A 17,657-nucleotide genomic window follows, 5' to 3' on the forward strand; every position below is an offset into this window, starting at 1 on the left:
TATGCAATGCTTTTGCATTAAATATTAAGCTACTTTTTTTTTGCGAAACAGTTGCAATGGAAATGTGCACTAATTCTAGATTGACATCTTTAATTTTAAGACAAAGTTCCAAGAAATACATTTTAAAAAAAAGTACCATAAATTCAAGCTGCTCAAACATTCCACTCAGTTTCAAATACTCTTCAATTATTTTTAGTTTTTGCAAGCTTAGTTGCGATATTTATTTACTGCTGTATATATGTGTTTATATACGTCAAGTGTTTGTGTGTAAATTAGATTGATTGTAGTACAAAAGTTATAACAAAATAAATAACAAGAAATCATTTAATACAATATTACGCGAACATACATTATATATGATGCAATCTATGCACATTTTGGTTTACGAATAGTGGTCCCCATGTTCGGCCACCAGAAGTAAAGGGACGCCGCATCGGGATTGGTACGAAAATTGGAGGCAAATCAAATGCTAGGATTGCAGGGAGGGGAATGGAGGAAATAGGGGATTCGAAACCCCACCTCCTATACATTCGTGGGCGCGTCCATGCCGCAGATAACCGACTTGACCACCGACGCCGCCGAAATGGCTGCGAAATTCTGCCACTTCCTGGTGGACGTGCCGTCCTTGTAGTCGGCGATGCCCTTCACCAGTATAAAGCTCTCCCTGCAGTTGCCAATGATGCTGTCCAGCACACTGCTCATCTCCACATCGGTGGCCAGTAGGCCGTACTTCCTGGCGAACTGGGTGCGCAGCTCGTCGCTCCTCACCAAATCCCTGCCGGATCCAATGGGACCCAAGTGAAGTCGCAGCCGGTTGACACCGTCCACTTCGTCGGCGGCAATGGGATGAGCCACCTCGATCACCTCGTTGTTTCCAATGTTCATGAACAGCTTGTCCGTCCGCGTGTCCGGCCTGGTGAAGTCGGCATCCGTCTTCTGGGCCAGCGCCTGTTGGGCCTGATTCAGGTAGTCCTCCCACGGCCGCTTCACCTGCATGTTGGCCTGCAGGCTCTCGGCGATCTGCTGCAGCGAGTCGTTCACCGGGAAGTAGGTCTTCACGTCCTCGCCGCTCTTGTACAAGTACACATACGGCTTCTCCTTGCTGTGAAAAGAATACATGATTACGATTCCCTACGAAAGTAAGATATTATTTTCGAAAAACGTACCTATTGCTGATCAGTGCCCGCTGTTTGTCCACATACGAGATGACCACATCGCCCAGTCGGACGTGCTTCTTGTAGTCCGTGTAGTGGGGCACGCCACCGGCCACGCCCACAATGAAGACATAGTCGACCTTCTGGAATGTGCCCAGCAGACGGGTGGTGGTATTGCCCGTCGCCGTCATCGCCTCCCGGTTGCTGCCCACCGACGGTAGCTTGGTGCTCACGATCCTGTGCGCCCCGATGTTGCCCAGGGTATACACATTCGATTCGCCTGTGGAGTAGAGAAGAAGTTGGGGTCAGTTGGTTGGCATACAAAAGGCGGTTTACGTTCAGGACATTTATATATACCAGATTATACAAAAAGGTCTAAAAAGAACCTGAGATGAGGATCAAATCATAAAAAATATAAATATTTTCTATAAGAAAACATCCCATCTTCTTTTGCGACCAAAATACAAAACATAAATTTATACATATTGATGGTGAACCATTTTATGAACCGAGTGCGTGACGGATGTAATCAATCCGTCTTATGACGTAGTTACATGTGTGTACAATGGAAGGTCATGTATCCTGGGGCAATCCTTTACCATAACAACAAACAAATGGAACAAAACAAAGCACCGACGATACAGCACAGACACAAAAAGGACACGATAGTTACAACAAATCAATTATTCTAGGCCAAGTTCATAACTTTCTATCCAAGTTGATGGCAAGTCATACAGTGGCAAGCGTACAGTGCGCACTCGATAGATGCGAACGCTCCATGTTCCCCCACCCATCGATTGTGCACATTACTATTGCTATTTTATGATTCAAAGGTTTTTTTTATAGTATTAAAGATTTAAAGCTCATGAACTTGACCTTGACATATGGGTGCTTCTGAATTTAAGAGTGAGTTCTGGACATTTAGCTTACCGAATCTTCGTTTCTTTTTGGACTTTCTGAGTGAGTTCGTTAGATTGGGATCGGAATCTGTTACATGGTTTGGTATTTTCGGATTCGGGGAAAGGTGAAAGGTTGATTTTTTTTTGTTTTTTTTGTATTAATATCATTGCAGGCAAGCAAACAATCAGCAAAATTGTATGCAAATTCGTTCGTTTATGGCGAAATTTTCGTGGTGATGAGGATTTGTATATATATATTTTTTTTTTGTCCACCATAGTCGAGGATTTTGGGTACAGAAGGGGGAAAGAGAGAAACAGAGAAAAGACGGTTAGGCAAGAGTTCGATTAGTATGAGTTTGGAGGGAAGTATCGAGTCGACAATCAATATTGGCCATCGGTAATCGTGCGATTGTACGATTGTACGATTGTGCGATCCGCTATCGAACTGAACCTACCGACTGTGGTGTATCGGACGAACGTCTCCTTGTTCTCGAGCATCGCGTCCACGGCGAGCTTCTCGCAATACTGGGCCGTGATGATGGCGATGGTGGGCTGTTTGTTGGAGGCGATCGTGGGCATCTGCTTGACCACCTTAATCTCCTTGTCCTCGTGGTGGATGCGGGTGTACGCGTTGTACTCCATCGATTTGATCAGACCGCGCTCCTGCAGCGACTTGATCACCAGCAGCACATCCTGCTCGCTCCAGCCGTAGTCCCTGCAAAAAAGTGAATTAAATAATAACTAGTATTCAACTAGATCTTGAGATACTCACTTGGCCAGATCCTCGGGGGACACGGGATTGGGATATGCCTGCTCGATGAGCTCCAGCACCTTCTCCTGGGTCAACGGCGGAGATTCGAACTGGGATTCCTCGAGGGAAACTACGGGATAAGAGCATGGAAAATACACACGATTAAAGCACATGTCTGGCAATCCACGCTGCCAATGGTTATTAATTTAGCAAGGACTCGTCTGTTAGCGGACAATGACATCTACTCTGAGCGGTGGGCGTGGCTGGTTGGTTAGGCGGTGTCTGTTAGTTAAGGAAACGCACACACACACACACACTGTCAAACGTCTGGCAGGGCGGTCAATTAAGTGCTCAAGCAGCGCATTTTAATTGCAGACAGCAGACAAATTGGACACTCGAGGTGTCGACTGCATTTTCAGGACAACTGAAGGGTTGGGAATGCTTTTCAGGGGAACCAAATCATTACAAGATGCGCCAGAGAACAGCAATGGGTAACTAGCTTTATGGGAAACTTTCGAAGCACAAGACCACAATTGCAGGGTATATTTGAAAGTGTGGCGGATTGCCAAGTGGATTTTCCAGCTAGCTGAATTAGCAAGGGAAACTCATGTTGAATCATTGTGAATTTCACAGTTGGAGGAGCAGTAACTGCAGAGCATTTGACTAGCATACAAAGCCAGCTAGGAAGCGAGGACAATTTGACAGCCCTTCCTGGTTTCCTGGTTATTTATTTTATTTCGCTTTTTTACATACTTTTTGTATATATTCAATGCATTCATTTTTAGTGAGTTCTTAGTGCGTGCATTAGTACAAAAAGGATAAACGAAACAAAAAACGAACAACAAAGAAGGCGGAGAGGAAATGTGCAACGAAGCGGATACAAAACGAAGTTTGTTGAGCGTATTAGATGATTAGTTGTGGGAGCACTGGAATCGGGATTCATTTCCGCCTGGCGCTCAGCTGCTCGGTGTACATGTCCAGCCAAATGGCCTTCATCAGGTTGTCGCCGTCACCTGTCTTCCGCTGCGCCATCAGCGCCTCCTCGAACTTCCGGTTGCAGTCGCCGTAGCAGTAGATGATGTACCCATCCCGGGCTGATCGCCAACAAACCACCCGCACAGCACCCAGAGGTTAGATGGTGTCATGTAGTTCAGATGAGAAGTCAATTTCGAATGGTACAGTCGACTCGGAAAGGTAAGTAAGGCTTGGAACTTGATATTCACCCAGCAATCATGCATACAAACTATGCAGAAGTTCAAATTCATTTGCTGGGCTTTTTGGTTCAAAAACTCCCATATCAAGTTCCCTCTTATTACATCCCCATACAACAAGAGAACAAGGAATACTCACGTGGTCGCGACGGAGGCGCAGAGGTCTCCTCCAGGATGCGCAATTCAATCTCAATCGACTGGATCTCCGAGTATCCGTGCTGCAGGAGCTTCATTATCTTCTTGATGAATCCCACATAGTCTGAAAGGCAAAAGGAAAACCAAATAAAGCCAACTCACATCTACTTATAGGCTAGTTTCTCTTTCTTTCTTCACTTCGATTGGGGTTTTTATGTTTGTTTTTGATAAGCAGTTGGGGTTTTCTGCGTTTTCTTATCAAATGAAATGAGTAAACCCTAAAGGAAGCTTGTATATTTAATAGAGGCTTGAAACCACATTCGAAATCAGTTATCAAACCACAACTAGTGGTGCTTTCAAGCCCGCAGAGTAATTCAAACTCACCTCTGGGAAAGTCCTGCGGACTGACCAGCTCCTTGAAGAAGTCCTGGGCGATGTGGGCCTGCTTCTCCTCGTTGGTCAGCCAATCCCTGAACCAGAAGCGCAGGGTGCGCGACTCCTGCGAATGCTTGCCCGTATTGGCGCTGACCAGGAAGACGCGGAACTCCAGCGATAGCGCCGCTGCCTTGCTGGCGCTCTTCTGCCCGGCGACCGTGTCCTTGTTGATGATGATGCCCGTATGATCGCCGCCAGCGACATGGACACGATCGTTGATCTCATCGATCAGCTTGCGTTCGATGAGGATCACCGTGCTGTTGGCCGTTTTACCGCGTGGCGTCATCACAACCTGTTCTGTGCGTGGTGGCGACTGGCTCCTCTGAACGCCGCTCGAGTTCTGAGCCAGCGGCTCCTGGTCTTGGACTGCGACAATTTTGTTATAGTTTTTATTGCCATTCGGCAGGGTTCCGTTGCCGTTGCCATTGCCAGTACCTATGACTGTGCCATTTCCATTTCCATTGGCTGTCTGCGATTTGTTTGGCTTGGGGGGCGGCGGTGGCGGCGCCATCTGTATGTGACTCCTGCGCTCCGACATGGTGCTGGTGCTCCTTGCTCCTCCTACTGCTCCTACTGCTCCTGCTGCTACTGCTGCTCCTTCGATCCGATACGGTACCGCTGCTCCGGCGACGTCCTTGAGCCCAAACTTGCTGCTGTTGCTGGCGAAAGAAAGCAAAAGTCGACTGTCATTAGTGGCTGACAAACAGGGAACTTTGGCTGTGATGAACACTTATTCCAAATATAAATATCATACAAAATAACATTACATTTGGCACACATGCTAGTGGAAACTTCGCCAGTACTGACTCTGCACTGTGTCAGCTGTATTTTTAGCCTGGTACTCGGATTTCCATATTTCCCCCCACCCGAAACCATCGGTCATATCAAATGTTACCTGTCCCCCCTGCAACTCCTTTCGACGCCTTTGGAATTCGGGGCTTCTGGCGCTGCCTTGCCTGTCTGTTTGTCTCTTTGTCTGTTTGTCTGTCTGGCAGTGGGCCAAACAAATTTAGAATTCATAAATAATTGGTGTCATAAATCCGCAACCCCCCCTTTAACAGCTCACTGCGACCCAGTGACTTGGATTCGGTCCTCCAAAACAAAAGCACCAAAAGAAAACCAAAACAGAAGCAAGCAAGCGGAGGAAAATCAATAGAAACTTGGTAACGCCAAGTGCATGACAACCATAAAAATTAGGGCTCTGAATGGTTAAAAAAGAGCGTTAAAAGTTGAGCGTAGAGGGGTTGGGGGTGGGGGGGTGCGGTGTGTCAACCACCTGCCACCCTCTGCAATTAAAGGCAAAAGCCAACTTCCGGCCAAATGTCACCGAAAGGGCCACAAAAAGGTTTTTGAACTCGCCCGGGGAAAAGCGAAAGAGGTGGAAAATTGGTAAGAAACAGGGGGATGGGGGATGGGGGAGGGGAGGTGTTTTCCTTGGGGGTTGAGAGCTGCCGCTAAATTTGCATAGGACAAACAGCAGGAGAATTCGCCCCGCGGGAAAACGAGAGGCGAATGAACTGGGAAAGGACGCATGGAAAGCGGAAAATGCACAGGATATGAAAATTTACATTTTTCAAATGCCCCTTCGTGGAATTCTCACTGCTCCCAAACGAACATTACGGCAACTAAACTTTCGGCTAACGAGTTATATGTCATCTGTATGTTTTGGGTACCAAAACAGTGACATTAGTCAAGTTAATTTATTCAGTTTTTGTTTACAGCTTTTTTGTGGCAGTTGACAGAAAGTTGTAATTATTCAATTGGCCGTAAATTGAAAATATAGAATCTCTTACTTTTTAGGCTGTGCACTTTGGTGCAGTCAGTGGTGAGTGGCAAAGCGAATGAGACATTATCCACTCATCCCATTCACTTAATTAGATTAAGCACTTTGGACCTCTTCACTTTCCTCGCCAAAGGGTGCAGCACTCGAGTTTCACGGCCGGAAATTATTTGCCGTCTGCAATTTCAATTGAAACACGGGCAACACACTAAATATGAGAGGATCAACTGGCATAGTACAGTGAAGTACTGTGGAGTACAGTACACACCCATTTGGCAGTGCATTTCTTCACTTCCGCTGGCGAATGCTTCAATGTTTCGTACGTTACCTTCAATGTGTTTATAGTTCGCCGATCTTTGGGGCGTCGTCCGATATGGAAATTCCTATCGCAAGTGCCTGGCGATGCGTAACTCCCACAACTCCACTGAGTCCCGAAGGGGCAAAGGCATCCACATCGCCATCGCCATCGGAATCGCCATCGGAATCGACCAAAGGGCTTGGCACCCAGGCGAAAACCCTTCACGGTTGACAGAACTCCAGTCACGTGTCTTGACACAAAAAACATGTAGCTACTATGTGGTGTGCATTGTGCAGATGCTACGAAATCAAATTTCATATATGGCTGGGCGAAAAACAACACACACATTTTCCAACGGCGGCAATTTCCGTTGGGAAAACCCACTGGAAAACCACTCTTTCTGTGAATGTTGGAAAATGTTTAGTTTAGTTTACTCATCTCTACTTGCAATTGCATACTTATTTAAGCAGTGATCGAACCACCTAATAAATGACACATCTTTTGATAATTGACTGCAGCTATTATGTTCCAGGTGTTACATTTTATTGCTATTTTCTTCCAGTGTGAAGTTCAAGTGAGGCGTGGAGCAAGCCAGCCGGAAAATGGGTTGTCTGTGGGCCCACACACGAAATTGTCATATGTAGACACTTTTCGCCAGCCATTTCCTGTTTGCCACTTTTATGCGTGGAGCGGCCACCTACTTGCCCCAAGGAGTTGCACATGGTAACCAGTCCAGAATCTCATCTCATCTCACTGATTTGCACCGAGCGACAATTAAGTGCACTACTGCAGTGTAACGAGCGCTAATTACCGCATAATTTCAGTTAATTTCAGTCAGTTTCAGTTTATTTTCAGTTAATTTGCAGTTTATTTGCCCTTTGCCGTAATTAGCAAAAGGGGCGAACGTGACTCAAAGTCAGAGTTTTCTTTTCGCCCCACAACAAACCCAATAAGCTGAAAAGCAAACTCGTGTACGTACTTATGTGCTTAGTGACTCACGGCGGCAAACGTGATTCGATCGAACTCTGTTGATTCAATGGTTAATTGGCAATAAGACGATATAGTCGCATATATAGCTAAACATTGATAAGGAGCAGCCATCCAGCAAACATGGCATCTGCTCACACCGATTGATTAGGCAATGGATAGAGGCACAGATAGCAAAGATATAGAGATGTCTGCATCTTGCCCCATTCAACTCGAAATAAACTGTAGGGGAACTATATCTACAGTCGAATTTCTGGACATTTTCATAATCTCGTTTCGTGTCAAGGTTATTCGAAAATGCTAGTCCACAACCTGCCTTCAAAGTAATGCCTCAATTGTCTGGCGCTGAATGGCCGTCGGTTGTTTATGAAACCATTTGGAAATTTGGAAAATTTGTAGCAATATTTTGTGAAGCAGCTTCTTGTGGCTGCAAAAATGAGGCAATTCATTTGGGGGCGAGGAAAAACAAACAAAAATTGGCAAAGAATTTGTGCGGAGGTAGCGGCAAAGTGTTCACAAGAATTATATAGTATTCTTAACTTAATAGTTTCTTACTATTTCTTCTTAATAGTTGATCTTATAATTGCATTTGAAACAAGGGCACATTTATTCCTCATTCTTGCCCTGAACTTTAACTGCCAGTCGAATTTGAATACGAACTCAATCAGAATTTGCATATCTGAATAGCGTTTGGTCGGCTGAAATTGTTTTTCCATTTCGGTTAATTGAGTTCGTTCTGTTTGGTTTTGGTTTTTGAATTTGATTTTGATTTGGCGAACCTCATCGAGGTTGGGATTTCTCGACGAGTTCAAATCTGCCATGACGTCAGCCCTTTAAATATATAGTATTGTGTTTCATTGTGATGACTTTTATCGCCCGTGACGCCATATTCGAGGCATTTGTGATTATTGAAATCGGCAAACAAGTTGCCACTCGCTGCCAGCTGACCTTCAGAGCCAGCAAACTGAGCTTGGGAAAGAACTCGATATCAGCAGAACATGCAAACATATATATCTATATACATATATAGTCATACATTCTGTAAGTTAGTGTTTATCTTGTGTCTTGTATCTTAGTGGGCCACTCACTCAATCGTGTTTATATCGGCGATATTACTCACATGTTTTTCTAAGAGATCATCAAATTAAGCCGCTTCCTGTCGTCAGTTTGTCTGGATTCTCGAATCGCAGCGTGAGTCACCCGCCGAATGTTGCGCAAATTGGGAAAATATTTATGCCCAGATAGCGAGATTTATTTGTCTTTCCCCAATCTCTCTTTCTCTCTCAAATCAGATGGCTCCCCAAACTATTCATCGCGTTTCTCGTGTGGGCGATGGGGAAAAACATACTGCGAGTAATAAAGTTCTAAAGTTCTCTGGCGGATCGGTTTGATGCAATATCTGACGGGGGGAGGGGCTGCTGTTCTGGTTTGGACACAGTTTGCGACATCGCTGTGGCATGCGGCATTCGACCCCATCCCCTTTCCCTCTCCACCTCTTCATCATCTTCATCAATGTGGAACTCTGCGATTGGATCTCTCGATCAATTAGCCGCGGATCAATACTCGATGCAGTGCGTGGGCTCCAATTAATCCGCTCAGCCCTCAGAATTACCTAAACTTCCCCATTTTCTTGCCGCTGGCTTTTATGCTTTTATGCCCTTTGTGCACGCAGTTGAAGTTGGACCATTGGGGCGCACCCAATGCGACTAATGGATACCCTACATAATCATTTGAAATTGCTTTTAATCAGCACGCAGTTTGAATGTTTCATAGAAAAAGCTGTTCATATCTTTACTAATTCAATAAGTTGACTTGTTTACTATATACATAATACATATGTATATACCATTTCTTACTAATCAGGTTACTTGAACTTACTTGATATAGCCTAGAAAATCCGATAGAATCAATTACAGAATGCGTCACATAGACGATTCCCATTAATTCTCAAGCAAAAACCTTCGAAGTGCATTCGTTAATAAGTTTGCTCAAACACGCGAGCAAAGAAAAGTCGGCTTTCCTTTGCCAACACAATAGAAACGAGGCAATATTCTGGGAATTAGCGAGGCAAAGTTCAGAGCACCACCCTCTGCAAACAAAAAACGCATGGTGGTTGCTGGTTTTGGGTGGTTTGAATGGTGGTGCTCCATAAATTAGGGCAACTTGGCAATATGACCAGCCAGTCGGACAGTTTTATGGCCACGGAACACACATCGCAAATGCAGTTTACAAATGCCGCAAGACCCCCATTTTCCACCCCCTTCGAGTGCAGAGGAAAACCCCTTTGGCTTTTCTTTTGGTTTTTGGGGGCAAAGTTCTTTAGTGTGCCAGTGGGCGGTTTTCGCTTTTGTTTGACGCTGAAGGAGCGTCGATTAGAAGCTGATTATGGCGTCATTGGGTGACCTACAAAGCGATCAGTGATTGGAGTCGAGAGTATGTATATCACTGGATTTTCTAAAATAATAGTACTCCTGTACTCAAACGCCATAACTTGTCCAAAAAAGTCACACAACTGAGAGAATTACTCCGTTTTAAAAATACTAACTATTCTTATAACTTTTTGAACGGCAATTGTTTGGGAATCAAACTGCAAGGGATTATTATTTCCTTGGTTTCGTCAAAAACACTGATTACTTATATGGATTTAGTGTGAATTTCCTCTCAACGAAGTTGCAAGGCCCTTCGGATTCAGGTCACATCCACTCGCATTCCCATGTGCAAATGCAAACATACTCGTATGTAATATGCTCATATATATTTCCACAGCTCTAATATTACAAAACAACTTTCAAATGGGCCGCCAAACGCACAGAAAGACGAGTGAAATTCGCGGCTCATCTCGAATTGCATTTGTTTATCGGCGAGCGAAATGAGGTTGAATTCCCCGTCTTCCCGCTTACCATCTATCCATTTATCCATTTATCCATCTATCCATATGCCCATATATCCATATATCATTTTACAGCAGTTGCAGCAGCCTCACGCCTCATTTCATCCACGTAAAAGTGGCCGCGAGATCGGGACAGAAATGGCAGAGGAACTCGAGTCAGGAGAAGATAGAGTGGAGATTATTTTTAAATGCAGAGCCGGACGGACGATTGACCGAAAGACCAGGCATCCGGGCATCCGGGCAGCAGGGAATCCGGACAGCAGGGAATCCGGCGGAGTGGCACGGGTTGAGTCTCCCAGTTGAATGAACCACACACCGGCACCGAATATACAGACATATATATCTACATACATATATCGAACAGATAATTATAATGAGAGCAGATGGTCTCGCCTCTTCGCACTGAGTTCTATGTAGTGTATATATTCTGTTGTATGGAAAAGATGTCTGGCCAAGGTGGTAAACTCATGAAATACAAATAAAAGCCAAGATATATTCCAAAATAATAAAGAATAACTCTATGACAATAATATTTAAGAAGTTCATTGCGCAAATACCTAGTTTTCCATCATTCATGACCATCAAAAATGGCAGACAATGAATAGCAATTAAGTGGTAAATGCATAATGTGGCATCTAAGATTTCCTAGTTCTCCTGAATCTTTTAAAATGTGCAACAAAATGGAGAAAAAAACTAGAGAGCCCAAAAACTGTGCCAAGTAAGCAACAATAAATTATCTGCAGTGGCAGACGAGAATGAGATCATTTTTGGACTTCTCTCACGCTTTTTTTTTCCAGTTTCTTCGCTCTGCTCGCTGTTATATACAGTTTTTGTTAACCAAATGTTTTTAACAATTTCTAGTTCGAATTTCCACCGACTGGAGGAGCGGAAATGTACAACAAAACACGGATAACGGATAACGTGGAGGGGAAAATGCAGGTCAGACAAGTGAATTAGAAACAAAGCAATGGCAAATAAACTGCGACAGCGAAGCGGAAGTGGATTTAGATAAAGTCAGTAAACAACAACGCAAATAATGTTATCACAGTAAGTGCGAAATGTACAAAATACGAAACACGAAATAAGAAATTCGAAATATATTCAAATAAAAGCGAATACCCAGACTCATAAACGGCAATCATTCGGTTAGTTTTGTGGGGGTCAGTATCGTTATTCCCACTTGGCCTTGCTGCTCAAATTGCCTGAATTTGATTTGAAATTCAAATGCAGCACGGCAGCAAATTGTTTATGATACCCTCGCTATGCAAAGGTTGTGCACGAATTGTAATTTGAATGTCACGTAGCTAGTTCTACGTGGGTTAAGAATTTTTGAAGGGAAATATTTATTTTAAAGTAAGTACAATTTATTTATGGCTCATTAGGCTGGTAAACATTATCTAATCAGGCGATGAAACCACTCGAATTGTGCACCAAATGACCAAAAGTGGCAAAAGAAATTTGTCTTTTTTACATTCGAGTGTCGTTTATAAATAGCCCACAACAAATTGGTGAAAGTACCACAAACACAATACAATTACCACCCGCATTTCCCCGCACTTCCCCCGAACTTCGTCGCATTTTAGACTCACCTGTTGCTGGATCTACAAACGAAAATGACGTGTTTTATTTGCCACTTGATTTGCGACCGGTTCTCCTTTGCGGTCACTTTTATTTGCTTAATTTGTTTTATATTTTCCTTGCTGCTTTGCTTGGTTTATTCCACTACTTCTACAAAAAACAAAAAAAAAATAGCCAACGAACGTGTGTGTTAACAACTTTTCACAGAACTCTGATTGATGCACAGCGCAAAAAAAAAATGTGGAAAAAGAAGAATGCGAAACACGCGGAGCGAAGAATGCTTATCTTATCTTATCAGCGAGTGGGTGGAAAACGGGGGGAAACGGGGGGCTATTTCTCATTATCAACTGATAGTGCGTACACATCGATATTTGCTCTGTTTGCCGTTTGCTTTTTGCCCTTTTGCTTGTTGTTTTCCCGCTGCTCAGTCATTAATATAATAGTCACCAATTGTTTAGCATTTTGAAGCATTTCTAAATGCGTCCAGCTGACGTCAGAGCTTCAAAAGGTGTGCGATCTTGCGAATGCACCGGAAGAACTAGGGGATCGATTCGAGAACACCTACTTTAATGACACTATAAACAAAAATTTGCCATTCTTAGCCATTTGAATATTCAAATTACAAGTTTCGCGTTTGCTGCCACATAACTTTCAACAAGTGATCTACGTAATTTCTTTCAGTGCACCTGAGTCATCTGATCGCTAAAACGGTTTCAGTGACGTCATGACGTCAAATGACAATAGGAGAGGGAGATGGCGATGGCGATAAAAGGGTTGCACTTGAAATGATCCACACAGACACAACACAAACAACAACAAGAACAACTGGTTCACCTTCAGCTGATCAGCGGGTACTGCCATCTCCCTCCCACACTCCATTCAAATTTCAAACAATTACAATTCTCATTTTATCCACGTTTTTGTTCTACACTTGCAACAACAAAAAGGGCAAACAACAAGCACTGGCAAAAAAATAATTGCGAAGAGTTGAGAAGACCGCGTTCGCAAAAACAAAATGTGTATTGAATTACGCGCTATTTATATTAATAAATGGCACACTGTTCGCATTTTCACCGTTAGTGCGCGCGTCACTTACGAAAAAGGGTGGAAGGCAAGGGCGCGGAGAAGGAGCGCGCGTACACTTACGCCAAAATGCCGGCAAAAACAAAACACAAACACGGGGATAGACTTTTATGGATGGAAACCCTTTCCTACGTCCGTCTTGTTCAAAGTTCGCTTTTCGACTGACCAGACTCGGCTTTCGGTTGCGCGGCCAAAAATGCCAAAAGTCGCGTGCAGTGTGACCGTCCGTCAGCGCAGCGTAAATACCAAAAAGCTCGCATGCTGCTGTTACGGTCGCAACGGTCACACTATAACGAGAGCTTTTTACGGTCGCTACGGTCACACTTTAACGAGAGCTTTTAAGCTAAATTCAAACTTAACAGCTTTTCAAAACACACTTATCTAAGCTATTTAACAGAATTATTACGAAATCTACGAGGGCTGCATGACAGGATTCTGCACAGCTGCAGTTTTAAGTTATTATTGCTTATTATAGCATTTAAGCCTTAAACGCACCAGAGAACCATGCAAATAATATGTTTTTCACGAGAAAAAAGCGAACAGAAAAATAAAACTATGAAACTATAATCTTGTTTCTTCTAAAACTAATCCTCTGTTACTAAAATAAACATTAGTGGGAATGGTTGCATTCGGAATTGTAGTGGAAACTAGCCAACCTCGAGTGCACTACATTAAAGCACGTTGGCAGCCTTCAAGTTCGCGCGAGTTCTTCATTTTGTTTTAACTCGACAAAAACAAGACAAGTAAAATGCCCAGCGGGCGGCGGAAAAACTCCAAAACCTCAACCTCCAACGAGGTGGACAACCGGGAGTATTTGGTGGAGAAGATTGTTGGAAAACGCTTCCGGGACGGTCGTCCGCAGTTTCTAGTCAAGTGGCAGGGCTTTCCAGAGGAAGTGAACAGCTGGGAGCCACTGGAAGGAGTGGGCCACCTCTACTACCTGCTGGCCGATTTCGAGGCGGAGGAGTACAAGCGCAGCCAGGAGAAGAAGGCGGCGCTGGGAGCCAGCAGCCAGGAGGCGGAAGAAGCGCCCAGAAGCAGCAAACAGTCCAAGGGATCCTCCTCTAAGACGCCAAAGCGCCGGAATTCCCGAGCTGTTGACTCGGGAAAAGCCAAAAGAGTCGCACCCAATCCCAATGTGTCGTCCTTGACCAAAAGCAAAGACAAGAGCCCAACTCGTCGACGCCAATCGCGCTATGTGCCCATGGACGAGTCCAGTGACCATGCAGCACCATCAACTTCATCGAACACAGAAGCAGTGGATCAAGGAGTGGATGAGGAGCAGCCATCAGAGAACTCGGTGGTAGATGATCCAGTTGGCCACCCGCTGGAGCACGTCCCGAACTCTCCGCTGGATGCAGAGCAGGAGCTGGATTGGAGATTGCCGCCGTACACGAAGCCGTTTGGTTTGGCGCGTGGCCTGGAGCTGGAGAAGGTGCATCACTGCTTCTTTGTGGGCAAGCAGCTCTTTCTGTTCGTCAGCTGGAAGGGTTGCTCCGCGATGGACGCAGTGCTCCTGCGAGACATTCAGCACGCCTTCCCAATACCAATCATAAAATACTTTGAGAGTATTTCCGTCTTTAATGACGACTAAGGGGAGCGAAGCAACCACAAAGCTGCATGAGCTCACAGAGAGCTTAGATCAAATTTAGATTAAGTTACTTTTCCTAGTAGCCAAGTGTGGTCAATATTATGGTACTCAACTTGATTTCCTAGCTTTTAATATGTTTGTGCGCAGCTCTAGCACTTGATGTCCAAATAAGCTTTTCGCAACGTGACCATATTCCATTCGCCTTCCAAGCTGAGCTTCCAATAATCTAAAGTTAGTTAGTTATACTTTGGCGCCCTTCGCGCAGCCTCACAGCTTGTAAACAAGTAATACGTTGTTATGCGTAGAACACTATAAACAAGAGGCAAACATCGGAAATCATACGAGCTGCTAAAGTAAGGGGATGCAAACAATGCATATAAGCCAGGTTCAATGAGCCAAAGTGAATATGGCAAGTGAATAAATGAATTTAGCGAGAGAACCGGTTGCTTTTGCTTTTATTGCTTTCTTTTCGATTCTGGCTGCTATCAGAAAAGCCCAAAACCCGTGTCACAAGTGTCATGAAGCATCCGAACAGATAATACGTCTCGGAAATTGAACAAAAGCGTTTGTTTTTTTTAAATAAGTAATCCGAATGTGGCACGTGCGCAAAAGCGACACTAATCAAAAAGTATATTTCATAAATTGCAAACAGAAAGTACAAATTAATTGTAATGCACTTAAGCATCCATGTTTATAAGCAATGCACTGTGAATGCTCTACATTTTTACATTTCTAGAAAAGTATATGTATTTCTGATCTCTATGGAATATTGAGTCGGTTTTCTCAGTGTGTCCGTTGGCTTTCGGTTAATTGGCACTTGAAAGTTGGAAGTTGCCCGGCTGGTTTCTGCTCTCTGCCTGGTCTCTGTCAGATCTGGGATCGCCGATCGTCGTGCTGACCCCACCGTAGTCCGCAGCTGGCGCTGAGCAAGAACGGAGGATGAGCAGTCGCTGTTCCAGTTCCACACCCACCATCCGTGTGTACCTGCACCTTCTGGTGTGGCTGCCGCTCCTGGCAGGTGAGTGCGATTTCTAAACGAGTCTGTGGCAAGCCATCAAAACTGAATAAATATACATAAATGTAGTTGGTTATCAGGGGTTTTCCCAGTTTGGTCGTAATGCTTTTGGGGGAATATCCAGGTTACAGTGACTCACGTGTACTTCCCATCTAATGGTACTTTTGCGTCGCAGTTCAGGCCACACCCGCCATAAGTCCGCAGTCGCTGCGGAGCATCATCTTTCCCAAGGAGACCTTCGATGAGTGCCAACTGGACGACCTGGCCAGGACGCAGGGCACCTGCCGGCGCATGGAGGAGTGTCCCAGTGCCCTGAACGGATGGCTGGAGCGGCGCGAGTCGCCCAAGACCTGCTACTTCGTGAGGTTCGACCACTTCGTGTGCTGCGCTCCAGCCACAGCTGCAATTGTCACCCGATCCAGTCAGCAGGGTAAGCAGTGACCACTCCAATGCAGTGATATAATATTTGCATCCATGACTAATGAGAGTTTCCCCCCTTTTCGCTTGCACTTCCCAGCCTGCAACGATCTGAACAAGGTGGAAAATATCAACGAGGGCGAAATGACTTTCGTCGCCTCGGTGGCGGGCGGCAAGCCCACTCGGCCGAGGGAGTTCCCCTTCATGGCGGCACTGGGCTGGCGCTCCAGCTTCGATCAGCGGATGTACTATCGCTGCGGCGGCGCCCTCATCGCCAACAACTTTGTACTGACGGCGGCCCACTGCGCCGACTTGGGCGGGTAAGTTGGCTCGCTAATCGGATGGGGTGGCAATCTCTGAATGGGGGTTTTTTCCTGTTTGGTTGCTGCTCTGATGTCAATGGGTCAAATTATTTAGATTATTAAGCTCCTAATAATAAAATTACCCCTCCTCTTCCAGTGAGCCACCCAATGAGGTTCGCCTCGGTGGCGACAATCTCACGCTGACCACGGGCGAGGATATACCCATTCGGCGCGTAATCATCCATCCGGATTACGATGCCAGCACGGCGTACAACGATATTGCGCTCCTGGAGCTGGAGACGGCGGCCAAGCCGGCACTGAAGCCCAGCTGCATTTGGACGCAGAAGGAGCTCACCAACTCGCTGGTCACGGCCATTGGCTATGGGCAGACCAGCTTCGCCGGTCTATCCTCCGCCCAGCTGCTGAAGGTGCCGCTGCAGAGCGTGAGCAACGAGGAGTGCCAGAGCTACTACCAGAAGGATCAGCTCGCATTAGGCGTGCTGGATACGCAGATGTGTGCCGGCGACATTACCGGCGTGCGGGACACCTGCCAGGGCGACTCCGGTGGACCCCTGCTCATGCAGGACGGGCGACTGGGCTATGTGGTGGGCATCACTTCGCTGGGACAGGGATGCGCCAGTGGACCACCATCGGTGTACACCAGGGTGTCCAGCTTCGTCGACTGGATCGAGGGCATTGTGTGGCCGGCGCAGCAGGTGACCATCGCAACGAAGTCCAACCAGATGACCAGTTCCAGTCCCGAATTCGATCTGAGGGCGACGATCTGAGGTTTCGGTGTGCCAACTTCAAATATACAGGAATAGATATTCAAAATAATCAGATGTCCAGCAATTCAACTAGTTATTATAAGAAATTATTTAAAGAAAAATTTTAGAAGGCAATCAAGTATATTAAGTAAAACAATTTTCTAGATGATGAAAATATTTATTTTTATGCTTGTTAGCTTTTAAAACAATATTTAAATTTACCCTTAAGCAACAATTGAGATTTAAATAAGCAGAAAAATATTTATATCAATCCAGCAGACTGTGTAAACTTTTCAATTATGGGTGCACCCTGTCAGATTGAATTTCTGGCTTGGAATTGCGTTGCTGATTCAGCCGATATCCA

General features: G+C 45.1%; 3 protein-coding genes and 1 long non-coding RNA gene across 11 annotated transcripts; 3 read left to right on the plus strand and 1 right to left on the minus strand.

The window, feature by feature from the left end:
- Positions 1-189: 189 nt before the first annotated feature.
- On the minus strand, positions 190-13,383 carry LOC120455942. 8 transcript variants are annotated; one of them, XM_039642472.2, is made up of 10 exons: positions 13,265-13,383; positions 12,130-12,268; positions 4,535-5,244; positions 4,155-4,274; positions 3,818-3,898; positions 2,826-2,934; positions 2,509-2,768; positions 2,085-2,141; positions 1,167-1,434; positions 190-1,102 (listed from the first exon to the last, which is right to left on the minus strand). In XM_039642472.2, the coding sequence occupies exons 3-10, from the start codon at positions 5,121-5,123 to the stop codon at positions 523-525; spliced, it is 2,064 nt and encodes a 687-aa protein (XP_039498406.1). In that variant the 5' UTR covers positions 5,124-5,244; positions 12,130-12,268; positions 13,265-13,383; the 3' UTR covers positions 190-522. The 8 variants fall into 8 exon arrangements, with proteins under 8 accessions (XP_039498406.1, XP_039498407.1, XP_039498408.1 ...); XM_039642473.2 differs by having other exon boundaries at positions 13,215-13,368; XM_039642474.2 differs by having other exon boundaries at positions 12,130-12,265; positions 13,265-13,364.
- On the plus strand, positions 10,142-11,664 carry LOC120455944. Its single transcript, XR_005616783.1, has 3 exons — positions 10,142-10,385; positions 10,616-11,155; positions 11,402-11,664. It is a non-coding gene; the product is annotated as an uncharacterized LOC120455944 (long non-coding RNA).
- Positions 13,384-13,869: 486 nt separating the features above from the next.
- Positions 13,870-15,231, plus strand: LOC120456501 (chromo domain-containing protein LHP1-like). Its single transcript, XM_039643368.1, has one exon. It carries the CDS (start codon positions 13,950-13,952, stop codon positions 14,793-14,795), a length of 846 nt encoding a protein of 281 aa, XP_039499302.1. The 5' UTR covers positions 13,870-13,949; the 3' UTR covers positions 14,796-15,231.
- Positions 15,014-17,568, plus strand: LOC120456500 (serine protease snake). Its single transcript, XM_039643367.1, has 5 exons — positions 15,014-15,145; positions 15,529-15,810; positions 15,983-16,237; positions 16,325-16,544; positions 16,684-17,568. Exons 2-5 carry the CDS (start codon positions 15,732-15,734, stop codon positions 17,312-17,314), a joined length of 1,185 nt encoding a protein of 394 aa, XP_039499301.1. The 5' UTR covers positions 15,014-15,145; positions 15,529-15,731; the 3' UTR covers positions 17,315-17,568.
- The last annotated feature ends 89 nt before the right edge of the window (positions 17,569-17,657 follow it).

The sequence above is a fragment of the Drosophila santomea genome, chromosome X (assembly GCF_016746245.2).
Source record: "Drosophila santomea strain STO CAGO 1482 chromosome X, Prin_Dsan_1.1, whole genome shotgun sequence".
NCBI lineage: Eukaryota > Metazoa > Arthropoda > Insecta > Diptera > Drosophilidae > Drosophila > Drosophila santomea.

Bases quoted from the DNA above. Each gene is read 5' to 3' on its own strand.
- LOC120455942 (XM_039642472.2), bottom strand. From the start codon at position 5,123: ATGTCGGAGCGCAGGAGTCACATACAGATGGCGCCGCCACCGCCGCCC. The intron at 2,142-2,508 runs GTAGGTTCAGTT...ACCATGTAACAG, and splicing joins CGTCCGATACACCACAGTCG to ATTCCGATCCCAATCTAACG. The intron at 1,435-2,084 runs GTAAGCTAAATG...TCTACTCCACAG, and splicing joins CAAAAAGAAACGAAGATTCG to GCGAATCGAATGTGTATACC.
- LOC120456501 (XM_039643368.1), top strand. From the start codon at position 13,950: ATGCCCAGCGGGCGGCGGAAAAACTCCAAAACCTCAACCTCCAACGAG.
- LOC120456500 (XM_039643367.1), top strand. From the start codon at position 15,732: ATGAGCAGTCGCTGTTCCAGTTCCACACCCACCATCCGTGTGTACCTG. The intron at 15,811-15,982 runs GTGAGTGCGATT...TTTGCGTCGCAG, and splicing joins GTGGCTGCCGCTCCTGGCAG to TTCAGGCCACACCCGCCATA. The intron at 16,545-16,683 runs GTAAGTTGGCTC...CTCCTCTTCCAG, and splicing joins CACTGCGCCGACTTGGGCGG to TGAGCCACCCAATGAGGTTC.